The sequence below is a fragment of the Rhipicephalus sanguineus genome, chromosome 10, assembly GCF_013339695.2.
Source record: "Rhipicephalus sanguineus isolate Rsan-2018 chromosome 10, BIME_Rsan_1.4, whole genome shotgun sequence".
NCBI lineage: Eukaryota > Metazoa > Arthropoda > Arachnida > Ixodida > Ixodidae > Rhipicephalus > Rhipicephalus sanguineus.
In genome coordinates this window covers 123,336,410-123,359,969 of record NC_051185.1, presented here as the reverse complement: position 1 = coordinate 123,359,969, position 23,560 = coordinate 123,336,410, and the positions used below count along the sequence as shown (strand labels likewise).

Sequence of the window (23,560 nt, the reverse complement as noted above, 5' to 3'; positions counted from 1 at the left end):
CTCTCCTGTTAGGAGGGCAGTGCCAATATCGTGTGTTCATTGGTAAGAACGTGCGATTGTTGCCATCCTCACAGGATGACGGTGCCAATATTGGTTGGCAACAATGGGCCATTGTTGGTGCCCTCATAGGATGGCTCTGCCAGTATTGATTTTGTAGTGGTTTGACTGGGCTTTCATCGGGCCATTATATACCTACGTTCACACGATACTGGCCCAGCATGCCATGCTGCCTGGGAATCCTCATGTGTTTGGAAGCATGCAAATGCGCGGCATAACAGTTTAGTGCCCACAACGATGCGGTTCCATTGATCAATACTCTTCAACGCTTGTTGCAGCAATGGACAGAGGATGGGGTGAGGTAAGACTACTCACTTATGGTCAATGCGACTGGTGGGGTTGCATCATCCTTTAGGCAACAGTTGTCACGTTTGCCGGCCGAACTTCAGGGCAATGTGGCGCAGTTTGAAAGCCTCGGAAGCATGGCAGTGATGTATTACGTTAGTGCCCGTGCTTAGACTCCCTTTACCGATAAGGAAATTATAAGCATCCTCCGTGATTTCCTTCAAGAAATGGCCTCCTACAACATACGACGATTAACTTTACTGCATAGCTTCACTATGCTTTCCATGTAGGTTGTGCATGTTTCATCTGAAGTTTCATCATCTCTTTGAAGAGGTGCTTGCTCCGCTTGCTTCTTCTTCGCAGCAAAATTGCTGAAACACTTCCCGATTTCTGACATGAAGTTGTTGTCATTGTATCCTTGTGGTTGTCAAACCGCAAGAGCGAGTCAAGAAGGACACAGTGTTCGAGAGCCACGCTAAGCTGTCCCATTGCTTACCCATTCATCGACGTCCTTGCGGAGCTTGCCTGTGAACGTGCTAGGCTCTACCAGGGGTTACGGTTAGGCTTGTGTGAATATTCGAGCACTTCGAATATTCGAACGAATAATACAGTATTCGAATTCGCTTCGATTTGAATTTAAATTATTGAAAATTTCGAAGTATTCGAAATGAACGAATAGGTGTATATTAGTCCGCTTATAACCCCCCCTGCAAAGGTGGTTTCACTGCGGTGAAGGGATGCTATACCGTGAATACACCTTTCCAAGAAAAATCCGCATTGTCCGTTTGTAACCTCCTGTAAAGGTGGTTTCACTGCAGTGGAGGGGTGCTATACCGTGAATACACCTTTTCAGGAAAAGTCCGTACTGCCGCGAAGCCCCACTTCAAGGTTAAATGAATTACCCTCACATTGATTCATCATTTTTTAAGTTTAAAAACTTGTTATACCGGCTTATATGCTCCAAGTATAGGAAATTTTAAAATGTAACATATTTTACAGGTTATTATTTGCATTCTACAGAAAGCCAAATCCTGCTACTATTAAAAGTTGCTTCTACTTCCTTTGAACCAAAAAGAATTACATTTGCACATGCCTTGTTATAATTTAAAAAAAAAACATTGTGCAGGTTGGTTGGGTCATGACAAATATGCTCATTTTTCTTTATAATATGTGATATATAATATCCGAATTTGATTCGAGACCAAAATCACTATTCGCTTCGAATTCGCTTCGAACCTAAAATTTACTATTCGCACAAGCCTAGTTACGGTATGTTGAACATTCGTTACGAACAAAAGTTACGGTATGTTGAACATTCGCGAAAGAAGTCCCAGCTTGAAATTGATGCACTCGTGAATGTTCAACATAGTGTAACTTTTGTTCTAATGGGCTTAGAACATTCATTTTTGTTGCATTGCACTCAGTTCTAATTACAGGTTATTGCAATATGCTGATTTACTTTGTAACTCTCTCTGTTAAAAAAAAATCTTCCTCCCCAAAAGGCACATGGAATATTTTGTATTTTTTAAAAACTACTGGCTATTCTAGAAAAATAATTGCATATTTGAAATCAGCACACAAATATACATAAACTCACCAAGTATAATCAAAATCGATCAAGAAATGAGAAAAAAATTTTAAGAGCAGTGTCCCCCCTTAAGCAAGTACACATTCTCGCTTAGGCAGTCATTGAAGCATCGGCCAATTTAGCCAATGTGAAGGGTTCTTTGTTTATTTCTCACAGTTTTCTTTTATCTCGCCGTCCTTGTTCACCCAGTGGCACAGCGCTGAGAGCTTGTTTTTTGCACTGGACTCCAATCCTGCCAGAAACTTTTTAAAAATCTGTTTAAGAACTCGTAGGGCTGTGCTTGAATGAGGCCTCTTATCCCCATTGTCACATACCACCCCTCCCCTCACTAAGGAATGCCTTTCTGAATGACCAGACTCGGTATATATTGCATTTCACAGCAATGAGCTAGTGGCTCTTAGTTCAACACCCAGTCTCTCGTTCTATTACTGTCTGGTGTCTAGTGCTGTTTGTTCCCATCTTAGACCTTTAACTGCTTATGACGAGCTGAGCTTGTCATGAGAAATCGTCACTTTTTTGCTTATGACTAGCTGTGCTCGTCATGGTTCTTCAGCAATGTTTCAAGAGGCTTTTGACAAACCCAGCTTGTCAAATGATCTTTTTTTTTATTTAAAACATAGATGGCAGCATGGGCTCTGTGATTGGCACTTTTATTGAATGGGAGTCTGCACGCTAAACGGCGAAATGAGTGCCTTGCTTTGAACGCACAGTGCCGTGCTTTAAACGCTACCACAAGGATGGTAGCCTCATCTACTAGTTCGTATAACTATTGAGGAATAGTACATTTTGTCCAGTGGAAGTCAAATGGAACCCTTACTTTCTGAAGTTACAGAAATTTCTTTCGGAATACACATCAAATTCCCCAGGTATAGGGTATTTGATGGCTATGGGTTAGGGTGTGCCCCCCCCCCCCCCACCTCTGAAATTCTGATCGAGGGGGTTGTTTACCGAAAACGAATAACGAAAATAGAAGTTTTTCAAGGCCTTCAGCAAGTGCCCCCTCCCCTCCAAAAAAAGATTCCTGGCTACGGGCCTGGACATTACATGACGGTGCGAAATATGACAAATAAAGCAATTTTATCTGTTGTAAAATGTTTTCGCAAGTATTTTTCTGTCTTGAACATGTTCTGAAGCATTTCACGTCATAAAAAAATTTGGCAATTCTGGAACAATTTTTCGTAATTTAATTGGCACTTATAAATGGAGGTGCTCAATAAGGCTTTTGGACAAAATGACATTTTTCACACGAACTTCAGCTAAAGGCATTGGTGCTTTTACAAAATAAAATATGTTGATGCACTGGTCTGTGTTTTTTTACTGTTAAGAATTATTTAATATGTTTCTCTGTAAAAGGTGTGTGGTTCCACACACCTTTTCCGCACAAATGGTGCCCGTTGAGAGTGGCATTTTGTTTGGTCGTCTTCTTACTTGTATTTTTTCTTGTGCTAAAAGTTAGCACGGATTCTCTTTGCAGCCTGATAAGATAGAACTGCAGTGATATTTAGCAAAGGTGGATCTTTGGCCTTGTTGGTACGACATATGTATAACGTTAAGCGCAGTACTGAATTGACGAGGACGGGACAGGAAATGACACAGGGAGTGTGTATGTCACTCCCTGTCCCCTCCTCGTCAATTCAGTACTGCGCTTAACGTTATACATATGCAGTGATATATGTGCCTTGTGTTGAGCCCTTAGCAAGTGATCTCCTGCAGACATCCACCTTCTGAACATGATCATTCGGCTCTTGGGCACGCCATCTGAGGAGTTCCTCGAGAAAATTAGCAGTCTCAGTGTGAGTTGCCATACCTCGAGGATGTGTCTTTATCTTGTCTCTCATTGCTCTAATTGTGTGCCAGCGCTGAGCTGTAGCAGGGAGAATAGGCTGTGAAGTTTGCACCCAACGCAGTTGTGGTGCATCACCTGATAGTGTCGCAAAGTGTGGGGAGCTGTGGCTTGATGTGCTTTGATGCCAAGCACTGGTTTGCCCTTGACCCTTTTTCTTGGGGGGCGACAGACATTGACCAGCTCATGCACATCATGAGTGTTACGGGAACGCCTGATGATTCTTTGCTCATGAAAATGACCAGTGAGGAGGTACTTTTCTTCTGGCTTGCTTTGCTCGGTCATGGTATGCTTGACTAACCTGCAAAACAGCCGAGCTGTGCTTTTGTGGTGTGCTGCATTTGTACGTGTGTTTTAAGGCATTGTTGTGGGAGTGTTTGCATTATGGCCTTTTATAATCTTGCGTGTGGCCCCGAGCTTTGATTTGTAGTCAGCTTGGCAAGCATTAGCATGTCCACACAGAACAGAGCTTGGTGCCTTTGTGACTGCTGTAATACTTTTCTAACATTAGCATTCTTAAAAATATTGGCCCCTATGTTAAACACCTTCAAGCGCAAATTATGATGCACTGTCTGTAAATGTGTCATATTCACATTACATTCCAGGAAAGAAATTTAAGGAATGTGTTGTTTTGTGTGGTTTAGTAATTAATGTTAATTAGCATGTAATTAAATATCTAATTATTCTGCAATCAGTCAGCTTCAATTATTGGATAAAAAGAATCAAATATTAGGCCCAAAATGCATGCCCACTTTTTTTTTGGTTGCATTCACTTTGAGCAAAGAAAAATAATACTCTTGATGTTGGTTCTGGAACACGGCACATCAAACGATCGCCGAACATGGCACCGTCTCCAGCAAAGTGATCCTCTGCAGCAATACACAGCGCAATGAAGTTAAATGACCGCTAGTTGTCCACTCGGGAAGCCTGCACAAATGTGCACACTAGGTTTCAAGTCATTTGTAGAAACACACAGTGCGTGATGCACCTCCGAAGTTGATGTGTACACACCACTGCTGAAGGGATTGAAGTGGCGTGCCAAAACAAATTTTCTACTCGGTAGCTATAATAACTCGATACTGCATGTTCAGGTTGGGCAGTTATGTGTTCTCGGATTGAGATTTTCTGCAAGGTATTCAGCTTTGTAACAGTACATGCTCTTGTGATGTCCAGTGCAATGTTTTTGAAGGCTTGTGCATTGAAATTGCAAGAGTTCACATTCAAGTGTGATACTAACACTTGCATGTGATGTAGACAAAACAGTGACACACTGTTTTGCCTTGGAAAAGTCATTAGTTGCCCTTTGGACTACAGCGATGGGATGTTCCATGGGATGCATTTTGGCCCCTTGACCTGTGTGCTAGACTTAAACCAGCTGAACAGGATCATGGAGCTCTGTGGCACCCCTGATGGAGACCTTCTGGCCAAAATCTCTAGCAAAGAGGTGCGTGCCTCTTGTCTCGCAAGGTCCTGAAGGCTCTTCTTCTACTGGCGGCACTTTGTGAAACTCCACCTTGCATGGCATCCTTTATGCGAGCATGCCTCTTTGGTTTGACCTCTGGGCACACACTGTCTTGGAGCATGCATCTTTAGCACCAAATCAGTCTCTTTGTTCTGAAGCAGTTTCTGTGGGGACGGGTTCCCTCTGATTCTATGAAATCTTTCTCTTTTTTTTTATCCACGGGAGCTACCAGAAGGGCAGCTCTATCATATTGTTAATGACATCTCACCAGTAGTTGAGTGTTGCTCTATGCCATGGATTAGCCAGCCTTACTGTGCTTTAAATATCTACGTACTTGTCTCTTTGTGCATGCTAACGGCACGGCTAAGGACAGGTACAAGGCACTGAAGCAATCGGTAATTATGATGCTGATACCAGAGACTAACAGAATGATTGCATCTGGTTGATACTCACGATTTATTTATCAAGGTACTTTGATACATTCCTACACAGTGCTACCTCGTTAATTCAAGTTGCTGAGATAGCAGCAGTTTGTTAAAATAAAACAGAGCTTCAACTGAAGGAAACATTTCGTAAGATATAGCTTGTCATTAAGAGTGACAGACTAGATTCCAGGAGCCAGCAAGCGTGCCCAGGGCAGTGTGAAAATGAGGCGGGCAGATGAGATTAAGAAGTTTGCAGGGATAATGCGGCTGCAGCAAACAGAGGAACATGGGAGAGGCTGTTACGCTGCAGTGGGCATAGTCAGGCTGTCTTGTCTAGTACTGTGCACTAATGTAAGCGTTACACATGAACCACAGGGCTAATGCGGCATCCCAGAGACAGCCCTCAACACAAAATTACATCAGCTGAGAATAGGTATCCACCTCAATCATTCGCTGGGCAGACCATTCGGGCATAAGTAGCATGGCACCAGGAACTTTGTGCCCGCATGTACATAGAACACGACACAGCAAAAACATAGCAAAATTTGCATTTAACGATGAACAAGAATGTTTAATCATGCAGATGCACTTTTTTTTAACTGAGGCTGCAACAGAATAGATTGTAGCGTACTTCAGAGCTTGAGAGAAGGCACCTTAAAGTTCGGTTTCTGCATCACAAGCGCTTGGTGCTTCAGAAAGCATTATTCCATAATGTGCGGCTGCAGTGATCCTGCATCATAGAGTCGCACTTTCCATTCAACTAATACTTTCCCGGTTGAGGTTGTTCTTGAGAAAAACCGTAGAAGCTGTCATGGCATGTCAACTGGCAGTGGCAGAGTAGATGCAAGTGTTCAAACAGGGCTCTCTTCTTTCTCTCTGCCTTTTGGAGTGGCACCGATCCTCTTCACTGCACTGACTGCCACTCTGGAATGGAGCCCTCCTGGGGTCTCAGGGGCAGAAGATTGTTGCAGTCTGTATGCATTGTCTTGCGTCCATTGTGCTCGATGATGTAATTCACAGGCGATGATAGTTTTACCAACACGCTAAGGGCTGTGTTACTTGGGAAGAAGTCTTTGAGCAGAGGTGGCTGAAGGAATCCACGGCCACAAAAGTGAACCAGGAGGCTTCGAGCCTGCCAGGGCTGGTCAATAGTGGCAAAAAAGAGGGCAACCTGGTGACGGTCTTCTGCATATTTAGCTGCTTGGAAACTGTGGCCAACATCATGGCAGTCTGGCATGCAGGGGGGCTCGCATCCATAGAGTATGACAAGAATCCTCTGGTGGTGTGCATAGAAGTAATATATACATACATCACAGAGGTGGGAACACAGTCCAAATTTGAGGGATTGGAAATGACTTGCATTGACAGTATATCACCTGATATTCAATTAAATTCCATGGATGGTATTAGTGGGGGTCTGATGAGTGACATGGCATTCCTTTACAAGCAATTCAACATTGCCCGGCAGAAATAAGCATCTGCGGTTGCTGCACAAATAATGGGGTGCACCATGAGCAGCAATTCCACTACTGCGCCAAAGTGCGCCAAAGTGCGCCAAATTGGATTTACTGCACCATCCTGTAATATAGATGAAAATTTGCAGTAGCTTAGCTCGGCTATGCCAGGATATCATCATCATCATCATCATCATCATCATCATTTAGTAACCCTTAAAGGGACACTAAAGAGCAAAACAATTTTTCTTGCATTAGTAAAGTAGTCTGCCACGATACCAAAAACACCACGCTTGCTGCGAGAAGACGCTTAATAAGCGAGAAAACGCGCAAAAAGAAAATACAATTGGCGACGCCACCTTGGAATTCCCGCACCATTTGCCGTGGCGTCACATATTTCTGACGGCGCCTGCTTGGGCCTACGTAGTTCCTAATCGGTTAAATCGAAGTACATTGTCCTCTGAGGGGGCCAGAGACTTGACATAACGAGTTTGTGGAAATTTCGTCGAGCCAGTGGCGCCAAAATATGTTAAATGCTCTTTGAAGCCTTTTACGTCACGAATTACAAAGTTCGGCGCGAAGTTTAAAAATGAAACTTTGAACTTGGTTTTCTGCTGTAATAATAAACCTATGGTGGTGAAATAAACTACACAAGAGTTCTCCGAGCACACTTTATCAATCTAAACCCATTCATTGTTTCTCTTTAGTGTCCCTTTAAGGACACTAAACAGGGCATTATGTAAGGGGGGGGGGGGTTACAAGGTTGAGCATTAGCTCAACCTTGTAACCTCCCGTAGCGTTATATACGTAGCGTTAGCAAAGGTTCAGCTGATTATTCTTAGCTTTCCAGAATGTCTAGGATTGTTAGCCTTCTTCTGTTCATTCTTGGTACGCTGAACCGCTAATTGCCAGGCAACTACTTCGGGATCCAATGAGATAAGTTTCTCGGCTCTTCTGCGCCGCTGAGCAGCATTTGCGCTCTCCTTCTCCAAGGCGTTACCCACCCGCAAACGCCAGTTAGAGGCGCTATCAAGCGGCTCCAGTGCAGTGTCAGATGGCGACTGCACAGCGAAGGCGAATAGCTGCGCGTGCACCGGCGCTAGTGTGTCCGGTGAGCCAGCTGTGTGACATCACTGATCCTCGCGCATGCGCAGCAAGGCTCATGAGGATCCACGCGAAATTGGCTCTGGCTAGGCAAGTGTAGCTAACGCTACAAAAGATCGCCAAACTGCCAAAGACTCGTGTTTGGGGGTGTCTATCACCGGCAATGCACCGCCGACGCGTCAAAACATATGCGTCTAGATGTTGGTGCCACCAGGCACAACCACAAGCTAAGAATTATTCCGCTGAATAAACAGCGCTTGCCCGTGCATCCCGAATAAGCCGTAGCGCCATGCTCGGTGCCGACGCAGCTTCCGCTGTGCAAGTTGGCTCGATGACAAAACGAGCCCTCCGCAGAGCCTGGTGACGCCAACACCTCCTCTAGAGCAGGCGTTGGCCAATCGGTAGCGAGAAAGTATTTCAGCGATTCATCGGCGGACGTCGTTTGTTCTAGAAGCGCTGCTGACAGCTCATTTCAGGTGTCGCACGGCACGTAATTAAAGCAATGTTCAGTAATAACTACGCCGCTAAAATGTCTGTCTCTTCTGTTTCTGGACATCGTGGAATGAAATCTGGGAAAGCTAGCGAGAGATATATGGAACAATATTGAATTTTCCATGCTTCGCATCCATGGAAGAGCACGCGAACTGTGGGAACGCGTTGATACTTTTCCTCAAATATACTTATCCATAGATCTTCAGCCAGAAGAGCTCTTTTGTAATTTTCTTCCTCCTGCACATCTGGGTTTGTAATCGCTCTTACGGTAAGTACCCCCTAAAAGACCCTGTCCTTTCGAGCTCGTGAGCGTTAGGGCCCCAATTCGAATGTTTAGCTTTTTTTTTAAATGTCCTCTCATTAATAAAAGCATGCCTCCTGGTTGGAGCAGCCGCAATACGGTTTTAATATGCGCAGCTGTCAGTAGCGGGCCCGTCACTGACTGCCCTTGCGTCAGGAGGCCGATTGTGAAGCTGCTACGCTATGTTACACGTCCGCCCCTCGCTCTCTAGGGTCAATAACTGAAGGTTTAAAAAAATCAGTTTTGCTTAAAAGCGAAGCAGTGCATGCAATAGCAACAAATTGTATTGCTATACGAAGTAACGCTAGCAGCCAACTCATTTGTATGCGATCTCGCGTAACTCAACAAACCGCTGGTTTAAGGGGACGCGGCTGCTCCAGGGACTGAAGTGGTTCCAGGGACTGAAGTGGTTTTCGTGCTTTAGGTTCTGTAAACACGAAGTAAGTGTTGAGAGCACAGCAACTTTACGACCAGTCTCCTGATGCCTGTCGAGATAGCGCGCACGCCAGCGACTGCGCACCCCCCTTCTCCCACACACACGCACTTCTCATGCATTCTGCCCCTTCATGCTCCTTAACCCTGTAATGCCCAAAAGGCGTTCTGCCTTGTAAAAAATTGTGAGAAAACACTCACCATATATACTCTTCTTGTAGAGTTCATTTTAAGAAAAAAAGGGCGAAATTTTATTTTGAACATAACTTGATTACTCATAATTTGATTAAATGAGTAACTCAGTGTAACTTAATTATAACATGTTAAATATCCAATAACGGCTTTTCTATGAAGCTTTGACGGCTTTTTTACCTCTTTTGAGGCATTATATTTAATGTATAAAATATGATCAGTGGGCATTACAGGGTTCCGAACCCCACACAACAGGCGAGGGGGGGGGGTGTTTCGTCTCTGCTTCAAAAGCAATTGACGGCATGCCTTGCATGAGGGGTGATGTTATCGCATGCGCCCTCCGTGCGATGGAGACGGCCAGCTCGTTTCATCTCCGCTTCATCCGTGTTCGTCTTAAGCGCTCGCGAGCTTTTAGTCGCGGGTAGAACATATGGTGCGCGGGGAAATGTTATTATGCACGGGGTGATGTTATCAATTTCGACTTTGTACTGAAAATGACTGCAACGCCAAAAACCCGTCGAGAGTGTCAGTATAATTGCTATCGCAAAAAAAAAAACCAAAAAAACCAGGAACCACTCTCTAAGCTGGACGACCAGCGAAGCTGTTAGCGCACAGCACAGACATAACATGGTGGAGGCCAGTTTGGCATGTAAGGCCAGGTTTTTAACTGCAGTGCTGTTAACTTTCAATAGACATTATATTCTGCACTGCTCCTTAGAGGGCACTAGCGGTTTTCGGCGTACAAGTGGAATGTCCATGTCCTAGCCATATACATCTTCGCTGTAAAGGGAAAACGAGGTTTGTTATATCATGTAATCCCCCGTAAAAGTCACTTTCTGACACTTTCACGGAAGCCCAATTTAAAGCGGATCTCCATTGTCCTGGCGTTTGCGCCATTGTACTATCGTTTGCGTGCGCAAACGATAGTCTGGAAACACTGTGAGACTGGTCTTGCTACAGCACAAAGAGAGGGAAAGGAGTGTTGGAAAAGGGCTCTCTGAGCCTAGCTAAGTAATATCATGTTGCGGCCAGCAAGGAGAAAAAGAACCTGGCTTTCGCCTTTGAGTTGTCTTAGGGGAATGCATTAGCGAGAGTGTGACTCTTTAGCATTGAGTCAATGTTGTATGTTGCAGCATTTGTCTACCACTTCTGCTGGTAACCACATGGATGTATTTAGAATGTTATTTCATAAAGTGCAATTTTCAAGATCCAGTCATTTGCTAGTGTCGAAAAAAAAAAACCGCTGAAGTGGTTATTCCAGAACACACAAGTGCGTGTTGCCCTTATATTTGCATTATCGAGTGAAATATGGAGTGCTTCTGAGATGACTTTCTCCATGGGATTTGAAATAAATCTAAATACTTCTAGTTCTTCATAAGAGCCCCATAATAATTATTCATGTGCTTGAATGTAAATGCAACTTCATTCTCCAGTGTACTCCAGGATGTGAAGTTAGCTGCACGAGAGTGCTCCCATATGCAAAATTACCAGCTCCAAAGTGCTACAAGATGGAAATTTTTGCTGCTCCAAAGTGCTCCAAAATGAAAATATTGCTGCTTCAGAAATTGCTCCAAATCAGAAGTCCTCGGTAGCATCACTGCATGAGCAAAGCGGTGTAAAATAAAAACTCGTGTCACTGGCCTACGTTGACGACAGTGGTGAGGTTTCTGTGTAGTGCTTGAGGTGATCGATGGCAACGATCAGCCTGCAGTTTTCAGCAGAAGTGGTGGGAAGAGGTCCGATGCGGTCAAAAGACAGGACAAGGTAAAAGCTGCAGCAGAGCAGGGTGGGGATTCTTCTGGCATTGGCAACAGCAATGGAGGTAGCGCTGGACGCCACACTCCATGCATGGCAAAGGCCAGTGCTGGTAAGTTTTGAATACTCCAGCATGTGTGTGCTGTGGATCGGCGTGAAAGGAGGCGCGTCACTGAACAGAGATGTTGGGGGATAACCATTTGTGTCCTTTGGAAAGGCACAGCAGGCCATGCCGAAAACTGAAATGATGTATTTGACGGCGCAGTTTTCTAGGGATTGGGTGTGGTGGAGGCCCACGTGACAAATTCATAAGGGAAGTGACCCAGGGCTGCTACCTTTGCTCCAGAAGGCTGACAGAGGGCGAGGATGCATCGTAGCTGGGCACACATCACATCAGTGTTTGCGTCAGAGTGTCCACGTCTTTTTCTTTTTGCACAGCGTGGTAATTGACATGAATCTTGGAGCTTTAGTTCCCAACGGGCAAGCCATTCGAATGGATCTTTCAAGGAAGAAAGCCAAAACGATGCGTGGCAGTACGTAACCGTGCTAAATCTGTGGTCATGAAAATAGGTTTAAAACTTCCTTGTGGCCCATGTGCTGCTGAGACAGCATTTTTCAGGAGCAGAATTGCTGGCTTTGGCTTTGGTGAGCGCACGACTGCCATAGGTGACTACGTACTTGACAAATCCAAGTTTACGCTGTGCTAACTCAGCGCCAAGATCAAAACCACTTGTGTCCATGTGTACATCTTTCGGATGGAGAATGTCAAAATGTCGCAGCATTCCTGGTGGTGTGAGAAGACAGCGGGGTGATTCCACACCAAACGGCCCTGCCATTTTGGTGACCATATCAAATGTATTAGAAAAAAAAAAAATGTTTCCATTTTTTTACTTTAGATCGTGCTACGTATGAATATCTGAGTAATGAATGCTTACTGTATAGATGGTATATTTCGCATTAAACATATTTTCAGACCACTGATGTTTCTAAATTTTAGGAGAAAAAAATCGCAAATTTGAGAAAATCATCATTTTGGTCCACATTGAGATGCAGTTTACACCACATGTTGCTCCAAATGAAAATCAGCTTCATACCTCAATCAAAAGGAAATAATAGTTCTTATATGGCAAGTTTTCTCATTACAATTTTTGTTTTAAGGAAGAAAATCATTTTTGGAGTACTTCAGTGAGGAAGCTGTCGTATGACCGAATGTGAAGATAGCCATCAACGGTGAACTTCAAAAATTATTTTCTTCCTTAAAACAAAGATTGTAATGATAAAACTTGCCGTATAAGAACTATTTATTTCCTTTCGATTGATCCAGTGGAGTGTGGTGAATGCATCGTCTTGTACGAATGACCATCTTGTAAAGTCACAGCTACCACAGGGGAACTCGGTCAAAGGTGCTAAGATTGAGGCAGAATTGTGGATGAATCAATGAAAACACAGAGGCTGAGAAAGCTACGAAGTTCTTTCATTGTCATTGGTTTGGGAAATTCCGCAGTGGCAAGAAGTTTCATCGGATCTGAAGGAATACCAGCACAGAATAAGGAGCTGTCGAGCACCAAAGCAACACTTCCTTAAACTTGTCATTCAGCCAGTGCACAAGAAACACTGTCACAAAGCTTTGAAAGCAAGGTAACTTGTAATAACAAGATAATTTGTGTGGACACATACACACATCATCTACAAAATGTCAACGGCTGATGTAGCTTGGAACATATTTAAAATCAATTTTAAAGTGCGTGTCGCACAACTGCACATGAAATGTCCCACCTCACGACATCGACGCCAACTTGGTTTTAATGTAAACAACCACCATCCTCCTGTATCACCAGTTTGTGTTGGCTGTCATGATACCTGCCAGCGCTCTCTCCTAGCAGACCTTTTCAACGGAAAGAGAGGCACATCCTTTATGGACTTGCACGGGTGTACAAAGGCTGACGTCCTGACCTCGGCAGTGCATTTTCGGGGGGCCACGCATATTTGCAACATCCTAGAGGGGATTATAGCAGCACTCGGGGAGCCTTCGTTGAAAAGAGTTGAGAAAGCGGTGCTCATGTGCTCGTGGTTTTGTGTGCTCACCAGCTATGTTTGCAATAATAGCTGGCACTCAGGGTCCCGCCTCACTCGGTTCTCTCTGGACAGGGGTGGAGGTGCTGTGCCATTTGCACCATGCCAATCCTTTTCTGCTGCGCCATTATGTTCCAAAACGCATTATTGCGCCGAAACTGCTCCCAAGCGGTCTTTGGTGCCTCCATGTGCCGCTGTCATCCCCGACGTGGTGCGCCCAAGCGAGCTCCTGTCATCATCATCGCCTGGCAGGCTCTCCGTGACGGTGACGGGCGCCAAAAAATCAGTTTCGCCACAGAGAAATAAACATTTCGCTATGGTCTCGCCGCTAGGGCAAGGCAACGAATGCGAGAGCAAGAAATTTTAATATAATATGAAGCAAGGCTAGCAGCCAACTCTTTTGGATCCGATCTCACGCAACTCAACAAAATGCTGATGTACAAAATGCTGGTGTAAGGGAATACGGCCGCTCTAGGGAGCAAAGCAGTTTTCGTGCCGTCTGTCGTCTCACCGTGAAGTAAGCGGGCCGTTCGCGGATGTCTGCCCACAGAGCACGTGTGCCAGCGGCAGCTCTAGCAATCGTGCCCTTATGATCAAAGTTCGCAGTCGCTGCTCGACCAATGCAGCCCTCCTCCCCCCCCCCCCCTCCTCCGGTTCCCTTCATTCTCCTTCGCCGATGAAAGACAGACGGGGCGTTTATTCTCTGCTTGAGAAGCAATCGACGCAGGCCTCGCACGCGAGGCGATGTTATCTCATGCATCCTTTGTGCAAAGGAGAATGCCAGCTTGTTTCATCTCTGCCTCAGCCACGTTCATCTGCGTCTGCGTTGTAGGTCTGCGTCGTAGGTCCCTTTCTGTCGCCCCGTTGCGGCCTCATGAATCCCAGCACACTTACTGTCATCCCATCTTTGTCGCCACTGACATGAATGACACAACACGCGCATCATGGCTGAATAACCACAATGTTTATTTTCTTGCAGCCGGTTGATATAGGCCGGGACAATTGGTTAGAGGATGGGGAGAGCGGTAATGTTGACGCAAAACAGCTGCTGGTTGCATTGTATGATGTAAACTCCTCTCAGCAGCATCTCTTCGAGCTACCACGCCGGCCAGGGCAGAGCAGGCTGCTATAGCACTGGCCGTAGCGATTCCCATACACACGCGCATTTTCACTGACTCTCGGGGCTGCCGCACGAGCGTTCATGACTGGGTCAGTTTGTGAGCAGGCGACCCATATTCTTACCAAAAGTCCAAATTGCACAGAAATCAACGGCAACATCACCTGGTTTCCTGCCCACATGGGCAAGGATGTCCACCCTGTTATCCCCAATGCCAATGAGCTTTCCCATGCCCGCGCACGCAAACTGTCCCACCGTGACGGGCAGTCGGCCTCTAATTTTGGAGATGGCATCCGGCAGCTTAATTCGCTCCTCACCTTTAGTGAAATTTCCAAACATTATTAATTGGCCAGGTGTAGCTTTCCGCTCCCGCACCCGCAACTCTCGAGGACCCAGTCAGTCACTTTGAGAATGCTGCAAATGGGTATTTACCCGTCGCTTTTAGTGTACAGCAAGTTTTTTGACAGCATAAAGCTGCACTGCCCTCATTGCGACGAGAGACTATGCACGTTACCCCACATGCTCTGGCAATGCACGGCGCTGTGCGATGGCGAGCCTCTCAGCACAGAGGACGCCTGGAGGACGGCTATCACCAGCTTGTACCGGGAGGTCCAAATCCGGGTTGTCCAGGGGGCCCGCAGTTTGGCGGAGGGGCTCGCCCTTCCTGTCCCCACGTGGGTGCGGCCCACAGCCAACCATCCCTCTTGAAGGAATCGGCTCCTCAGGACAATTCATAAATAAAGTTCATTGACTGTTATTCAGATATGGCAATGCGAAGGGGGACTCAAGATGTGTAAACGCATTAAGGTGTGGACTCAAGACATGCAAACGCAATAAAATATTGTCACGTGGTTAGGACGGTGAAGAAGGCTGCAGCAAGGCTGGGAAACACGGAACTCTTTATTTGGGCGAACTTGTGCCTGGAAGCTGAGAAGTCGAGGTTCAAGCAATTCACGCTGTACACTGTTAGTGGCAAGAACAGTCGTCGGCCGTCGAGTAATCTGATCAGCAGTAAAGCGCATCGGCATTTTATACCTGTGGCATTGAAGGTTCCAGAGTTATCGTTTGTAGCTGGGTCAGTTCCAGAATAAACTCTACTGCTCGCGTTGTATGCTCTAGCTTATCAGAAGATTCTAAAATAACCTGGAAGCATCAAAGACATCCGAACGTGGTTTGCGCAAGGCAGTGGTTATACGTGTAACGGACCTGCTACATAAAGATACAAAAAGAAACGCACGTCGCAATATGGTTGTTAGTCAGAGCTGTGTATGTGTCTTGTCCTCGTGACCTGTAGCCCAGCGACACAGGGCATCTCGAACTGTCCTACTGTACATGTGTACCATGGCTTCAGCCATAGCTGCTTGAAATTCACTGTGGATCTCTGGCTCTGCGTTGAAAAATGATGCTACAACATCGCTTGCAGAGGCTAAGATCACCTTTTACCATCCACTGCAGTTGGATAATTGGGCTCAGAGTTCACAGTCACGTAGTCATCTGGGCGCAACAGCTCCTCACAGACTTGACATGCTCCAGCTAGAGGAAGTCTACCTGAACATGCACGCTGTCATCCCGTCGAAGTCACCTGCACTGACGTCGAGCAGGCTAAGTGAGCAAACATTCGTTGCTTGTTGTGCAACGTCTCATTAAACGGAACCCACGCAACAATTACTGCCAATTGAATTGGAAATCTATCCATGTGCTAGAAGCATGCCTGCAAGACTCACAAGAGACCACTGTCTTCAAAGCATGTAGAGCTCTTTCCTGTGTTGGGTCCTAAAATAGGACCCATGGATGACTGCAACACGTGGAATTTCACCTAGCTCCTGCGGTAGGAGTGCATCAATAAGATTCGATCTATCAGCTCCACAGCTGCTGATACGCGTGCAACTACAGCTCAGGCGGTCTGTCTGTGGCCACAGCACATCAATGCAGTTGTCCTGCATTCATTGTGAATTTCCTGCAGTGTGTTCAGAAACGTGACTTTCCTGCAATAGTCAGTGCCGTCCGCCAGTCGCAGTGGAACATACCCAGTCGCAGTGGAACCGAGATCTGCAAAGACCTCCAAGGAACAGCCAATTCCACCTGACAATTTGGCAGCTCGCCATGCAGTGTTGCAGTGTGGCCGAGCGTAAGAGCACTGCTCGAGCGCGCACGAGAGTAGTGGGAAGGCGAAAAGGACAGAGGGCCCAGCAATTGGTCTTTGTTTTCTCTAAATTACGAGGGTTATTCATAAAGGGGGTCGTTTGGTCCCCAAAAAATAAATATTCGTTACTAATAGTTTTTACTGGTGGGTTTAGTTCAGTACAAACCTACTTCACTTTTCTACATAATCACCGTTAACTTCTAAGCACTTTTCGTACCACTGCATCAGTTTCTTTAGTTTCTCTGCATAGAAGTTTGCTGCCTGGGATTTCTTTGCTGTTTGTATTGGTTGGTAAGCATTTTTAGTACCCACCTTGCACACACTTTGTGATATATGAGCTCTTCATTTACAGTCGTGCAAATTGTAGTGCGGCCGACAAGAGGAAATTCATCTGACAGACCACTAACTGTCAGTCATCGATCTAATCGCAATTCCCGGTCCACTTGTTGAACAGTTTCATCAGTCTTGATTCTGGGCCTGCTACTTTGCTCGTCGTCGTGCACTTTTTTGTGGTCATTTATGAAATCTCGACACCATTTCCTTACCTTTACTTCACTCATCACTTCAGGTACATGAACTAGGCACAACTCCCCACAAACTTGGGAACGTGATGATCCTTTTGCCTGCAAAAATCGAATTACAGCTCGCACTTCAAATGAGGTGGGAGAAGCGATTTTCGCAGGCATTGTCATTTTCATTCCCCGAAAAGCAGACGACAACTGGGTCGGGACAATAACTTCACTACCTTCGCGAAGAATTAACAGTTGGCGCTGCACAAATAAATCTATTCTGATGTGTAAATATTTAAATATGAACAAATTACTTTTTGAATACCCCTCGCACGTTAGGTGTTTTGTGACTTGAGAGAGCTTTTTGCTTGTTGATCCAACTCCAGTTGCTGCTTCAGAAGGCAGCATGGTTGCTGTCGCGTTCATTCCCACTATGCCATTAGTTTGTTCTTGTGCTTTGTGTTTGTTTTCAAGGGCAATCAACCGAATGACTAACCTGTGATCGTTCCGTGTTACCCTACTCTACGGAGCAAGAAATATTTAGGAGGTGATACTCCCATTGGAAGGAGCGTCCGTGGGCAACCAGATAAAGTCACAAAAATAGCATGCGCTGGCGGAGGCACTTTAACTAATGGCACCATGTGGCGGGAAGCCGCAACCATGGTGCAGGAAAACGGAAAACAAAAAACACTATCGGGTGCGCAAGCAGGTTTAGGTGAGTAAAGCTAGGCGAGCACACCCGTGCGTGCCCGCTGGCAGCATTTGTGAGCAGATGTTCAGCGTTCCCGTCAGTGGACACATAATCTTTCTTTCTTTGCTTTTTTAACTGCGAAGCTGTTAAGCCCAGCATAAAAATGGCTGTTCCCTGCAAGAAACCTTGCTGCATCGTTGCCTAGCAACCACCGGTGCCACAGCTGCACACCACCTGGCCTTGCCTCGCCTCACTACCGCACCACCAGGTATGGCGGTCCTGCCAAGCCACACATGTGCCGAAGCAGTAGCAACGGAGAAACCGCCGTCAAGCCGCCTCTTCAACGGAATCCACTGCGCCTAGCTACCGTGACGGCTGATGTGACGTCATGCCAAGCTGCGCATGTGCCATAGCAACAGCTGCGGAGGAGCCACGTCGAAGCTGTCGAAATGACTAAGCATAACTGCGCCAAGTTTAAAGAAATGAAGCTTGCACTCGGCTGCGCAAGACTTGACAACAGTGAAGCTCGTCGATCCAAGAGCCATCAAAAGTTGAATAATAGCCTTGCTTAAACCAAGTTTGAAACCTAGCATTAGCCAAGTCACCCAGCATTAGCCTATAAAGCCTCCTACTTGAATGGACCAGCTTTGCCGTTATCAAGTCTTGCGCGCCCCAGTGCAAGTTTCTTCTTTTTTTTTTTGTTGGCGTTAGTTTCTGTGACATTACACAAGGAGGTCACGGCGATGAAGCAAGAAATGAATGCAAGTGAACGTGCTCCACGTGTGACTGGTTCCCTTGGCAACCGAAACGGCACCAACTTCATTGTCTGCCACCAGAAGCCGCTGGCGTGGTGGGGCTCTCCGGGAGCGGGACATTATCTGGTTGCCTGAAGTAGCGGAGTTACACCTTCTAAATGTTTCTTGCTCCATGCCCTACCCACTACTCTTGTGTCCTGTACTATGCCTGCGTCTCTGCACAATATAAAATCCATTTATTTTTTTTTGTTTCTCCACAAGCACTGCTTCATGTTCACTTTGTATCTTTATGCTTGTCCGAAGAAGCTGCTGATGATGTAGAGTCTATTTCTTTCTGCGAATTCCATATCTCCTCTTGTATATGCACAGTCAGTACCACAGCTGCCAACTGCTGCTTTCTGTTTTCTTTCTACTTTCGCATGGAAGTCTCCCATCACCTTAGTGTTTTGTGCCTTTTGCGTTGCTAATTCAGCGTTCTCGTAGAATGGTTCTACTTCATCATCATAGCTGGATGTAGGAGCATGTCACCAGTTACTGTATATGCTTTCCAAACCTCACTAAGGCTAATGATGCTATCTTATTTAACACCTGCTGATTCGTCAAGTAGTTATCCTAGTGTAGCTTAACTAGAGTTGTAGTGTTAACCTGACATTGCAGAACATGCCACAAGAATGCTGCATGCTTCTCATATTTTCTTCCAAGTGATGGTAATTGCCTTTTGGCTGGGTGTTTAGCACTGTTGATGTATGTCATCGATTTCTAAGCTCACAATATCGCCACGCGCGTTTCTTGCTTTATTTTTGTGCATTTGGGTATCACTCACAAAAGCTGTTAACAACAGTTGGCGCAGACCGTGTTGCAATGCTTGGGAAGCTTCGGGATCGTTTGAGATCGTTCTGTTAAGATTATGCGCAGAACACGAATAGTCAAGTTTATTTGAGAGCTTTCACAAGTGCCAGTGATAACGCTAGAACCTTCGATGCTGCATGTATAAATGCCGGCGTGCCTTATCGCATATCAGATTAACTGACGGCCGATGCTCTGTTCTCCGCTATCAGTGTACAGCGCGTATTGCTAGTACAATGACTTCTCATTTTCCGGGTACAAGCTCGCCCAAATAAAGAGTTTCGTTTTGAAGCCACTGACGGCTGTCACTACCACATGACAGTATTGCCACGTGCGCTTATTCCTTTATTTTCGATGTGATTGGGTTTCACCTACAAAAGCTGTTACCATCGCTTGGCGCAGGCCCTGCCGCAATGTTTGAAAATACTTCTTGAGTGTTTTAGAATATTTTGATAAGAGCATATACGTGACACGAAAAGCCAAGTTTATTCTGGAGTTAACGTGAGCCCGACTGATGACACTGGAATTTTCTATCATTCATGCATAAAAGATGATGCGTTCCACCAGCAATCAGATTGTGGATGACCGACGCTTTTGCTTGCTGCTTTCGCTGCACTTTCAGTGTTACGTCTTTTACTGGGCACAAGTTCGCCCCTTAAATGCTTCATCTTTACTGGCTGCGTTCACTTTCTTTACCGTCATAACCACTTAACAATATGCTTGCTAAGGCTTTTCCTGTGGAAAATGGGCAGCTTCACTATTGATTTAGGTTTTTATTTTTTCTAAGATGTTAGCTTTTAACTTGACAATTCAAAATATATGTGGTAAATAAGTGTATTCAGGTATTTAAAGCTTCATTTACGAGCCCTGTCTTATGTGCATGCTGTAATGAGTGGTGTGAAACAGCAACCATGGTTTGTGCACACTCCCAGGCCAGGAACTACATTCGGAGCCTGCCTGTTATGAAGAAAAAAGGCTTTGCTGAGGTGTTCCAGGGTGCCAACGAGAAAGGTGAGCACGCTACTTGATTATGTGCCCATGTCATGGTCTCTAGATGGCTAAACACAACACAGGAACACCGAGGATAACGAAAAATTCTTTATGACCGAAACAAACTATATATACAAGAAGTAGTGAAAACAAACCCTGACTATATAAGCAAGGATCCCAGACTATCCCAAAACTAAGAAAATATTTACAGTTTCATCACTAATTGATGGCCTTGACGTGGTGGCTCCGGTACTGAGATGACGACTTGTCGTGTCCGCAAAGTGTGTTGCTTCACCGGAGCACGACCGTCTGCTGCACCGTTGGGTACCCGTAGCTGCCGGTCACCGCCGCGTCATGTACTTGCAGCGGCTGTACTGCTCATCGTCTGGTGCGCGACCCACGGAGCATAGCCGCAGAACATCTGCGTGTACTCAGGAGAGGGGTTTCGCTGGTGCGAGCTGGTCGCTGTCCTGGTCACGCCTCCCGGGTCACAGTGCGTTGCTGCGAAGGCTGGGACACTTTTTCCAGGAGCTCTGCTGGCAGACCTTAGGTGAATGCCTTGCCACCACCACCGCTCGTCCGCTCCTCTTCCCGTTCCAAGCGCGCTCTGCCTTCTCTCCTCTTCCTTGCCGGCCACGTCGCCTCTCGTGCCCGTTCTTCTCCCTCTTCTTCTTTGCACTCTTTTTTCAATTCTCTTTCAATGTACGGTCTTCTTCTTTCTTTATTCTATATTTCTTCGTTTGATATCCGTCTTTCTCTCATTTCTTCTTCCTCTTCTTCCAGAAGTCGACATACTCATGATACACCCTCCTTTTGAAGAGTTTTTCGGCATGAAAAACTGTTCCTGATGTCCCAGGGCCTTCCGTCGTCAATGTGTGTCATATACACATTCTCTTGATGCACTTCACCGGCGCTCTCGCATCACACCACTATCACTAATCACTCAACACACATCACAGCTATTTCACTAAACATCGCATCACATGTGTCGTTGGACAGTTCAAAGTTCATATAATAATATGATATCATTGCACCCTATAGTTACAATCAAAGCAATCACTACAACAACAACAACGATAGACCTTTCGCCCATTGTCTTTATGGAGTCCTGCTCAAAAAATCAGCACCCACGTTCTCTTTTCCTTTCACATACTCGACATGAAAGCTATATTCTTGTAACGCAAGACTCCATCGCATCACTTGCGCATTAGTTGCTTGGCTTTGCTTAAATACTCGAGTGGCTGATGATCGGTTTGCTCTTTGAAATGCCTCCTATAAAGGTAAATGTGAAATCGTTTCACAGCACAAACCAGAGCTAGGCATTGCTTTTCAACCACCGAGTAATGCCTTTCTCGCTCAATCAAGCGCTTGCTTGCATAGAACACTGGATGTAGCATATTGCCTTTTTCCTGCAGCAGAACAGCCCCCAGCGCTTTTTCGAACGCATCAGTGTGCAAAACAAACTCTTGTTCTAGGTTGGGTGCTAACAGAGTAGGAGGTTCAGCCATCCCTTACAAAAATATGTTTAGATAGTCCATATAAAGTTTGTAGACATCTGTCTATAAAATCAATTGACGTTCTATAGCTGAATTCTTTAGACTGGTCTATAGACAGTCTATGGAATAGTGGCTGCACTCGTTTTTATAGACCAGTCTACAAGAAAGTCTAAGTCTATAGATTGGCTATAGAAGGTCTGTAGATTGATAAAAATTCATGTGTTTAAACCGATGTCTGCAGAATGTCTATAAACAAAAGTCTATAGGCTCATATAAATCTACTTTGGTTTACTTTTGTCTATAAAATATCCACAGACAAATGTCTGTAGATTATCCATAGGCTATTCCTATGACCCAGTATATAGAGTGTCTACGGACTTATTACCTCACAAATATACTGTGGTCTACAGATTGCCTAGAGGCAGTTCCTGTAGATTAGTGATGTATAAATTTATCCCAATAAATTCTGGAAAAGAAAACGAGGCAAAGCACACAGAAAAGAATGACAAGCACAAGCGCTGACTTACAACAGAGCTTTAATCAGAAAAGGATACAAAAATATAAAAACTTACGACAAAGCATGCGCGAAAAACAAATGCAGACCCATTTTTGCATACAATGTAACGAAGCTACTTCTCCGTCAAAAGAACTTTTACTATACAGACAATTTATGGTTCATCAAACAATGAAAATATGGAGTGGCAGGACCAATATTTGCCCCAGTTTTTCTCACACAGATACAGCAACAAGGAGAGCATGCACTCGCTTAACAAGTTTAATTGAACTGAAGCTCACATCCACCAACGATAATTCACATATACGTGCTGTGCAACTTCGTATGAATTAAGTTTGTAGTTGTATGTGTGTACTCAATGTTACTACCAGTTCAAAACGTGTTTCAGACAAATGAATTGCCTTACAGTGAGCCTCGTGTACAAACCTAATGAACGAGCGAATGGAAATTTTTTCGAGGGCCTCGTTTCTTTGTTAGACACAACCAAATTAATCGAACAGACAATTAAGCCAGGGAAAGCATAGCGGACATTAATTGTCGTCTTTAAAGGGTCACTGAAGAGCAAAACGATTTTTCTCATATTAGTAAATTACTCTTTCACGATACCAAAACCACCACGCTTGCTGCGAGAAGATGCTTAGTAAGCACGAAAATACGCAAAAACAAAATGTAGGTGGCGACGCCACCTTGAAGTTTCCACACCATTCGCCGTGACGTTACATGTTCTGACGGCGCCTACTAGGGACTACGTAGTTCCTAATCGGTAAAAATGAAGTACATTGTCCTCTGAGGGGGCCAGAAACTCGACATACCAAGTTTGGGGTAATTTTATTGAGCAAATGGCGTCAAAATAAGATAAATACACTTTGAAATCAGTGACGTCACGCGGGAAGATTTCGGCGCGAAATTTAAAAATGAAACTTTGACGTTGGTTTTCTCCTCTGTTAATAAACCTATTGTGGCGAAATTAACGACATTAGAGTTCTCAGAGCCCAATTTATCGATCTAAACCGATACATTGTTTCTCTTTAGTGTC

The 23,560-nt window shown here is 45.1% G+C and overlaps 1 protein-coding gene across 3 annotated transcripts in view; it reads left to right on the top strand.

Moving 5' to 3' along the window:
• The window catches only part of LOC119372419 (mitogen-activated protein kinase 14), a 120,381-nt gene that overhangs the window by 3,723 nt on the left and 93,098 nt on the right, over positions 1–23,560 (top strand). For 2 of the 3 annotated variants that reach the window (XM_037642897.2, XM_037642899.2), the window contains exons 2-3: positions 3,644–3,723; positions 20,457–20,535. In XM_037642897.2, the coding sequence (XP_037498825.1) occupies positions 3,644–3,723; positions 20,457–20,535 (159 nt within the window). Of the gene's footprint in view, positions 1–3,643; positions 3,724–5,137; positions 5,218–20,456; positions 20,536–23,560 lie in introns of all 3 variants that reach the window. The other variant, XM_049420261.1, reaches the window with a different exon arrangement.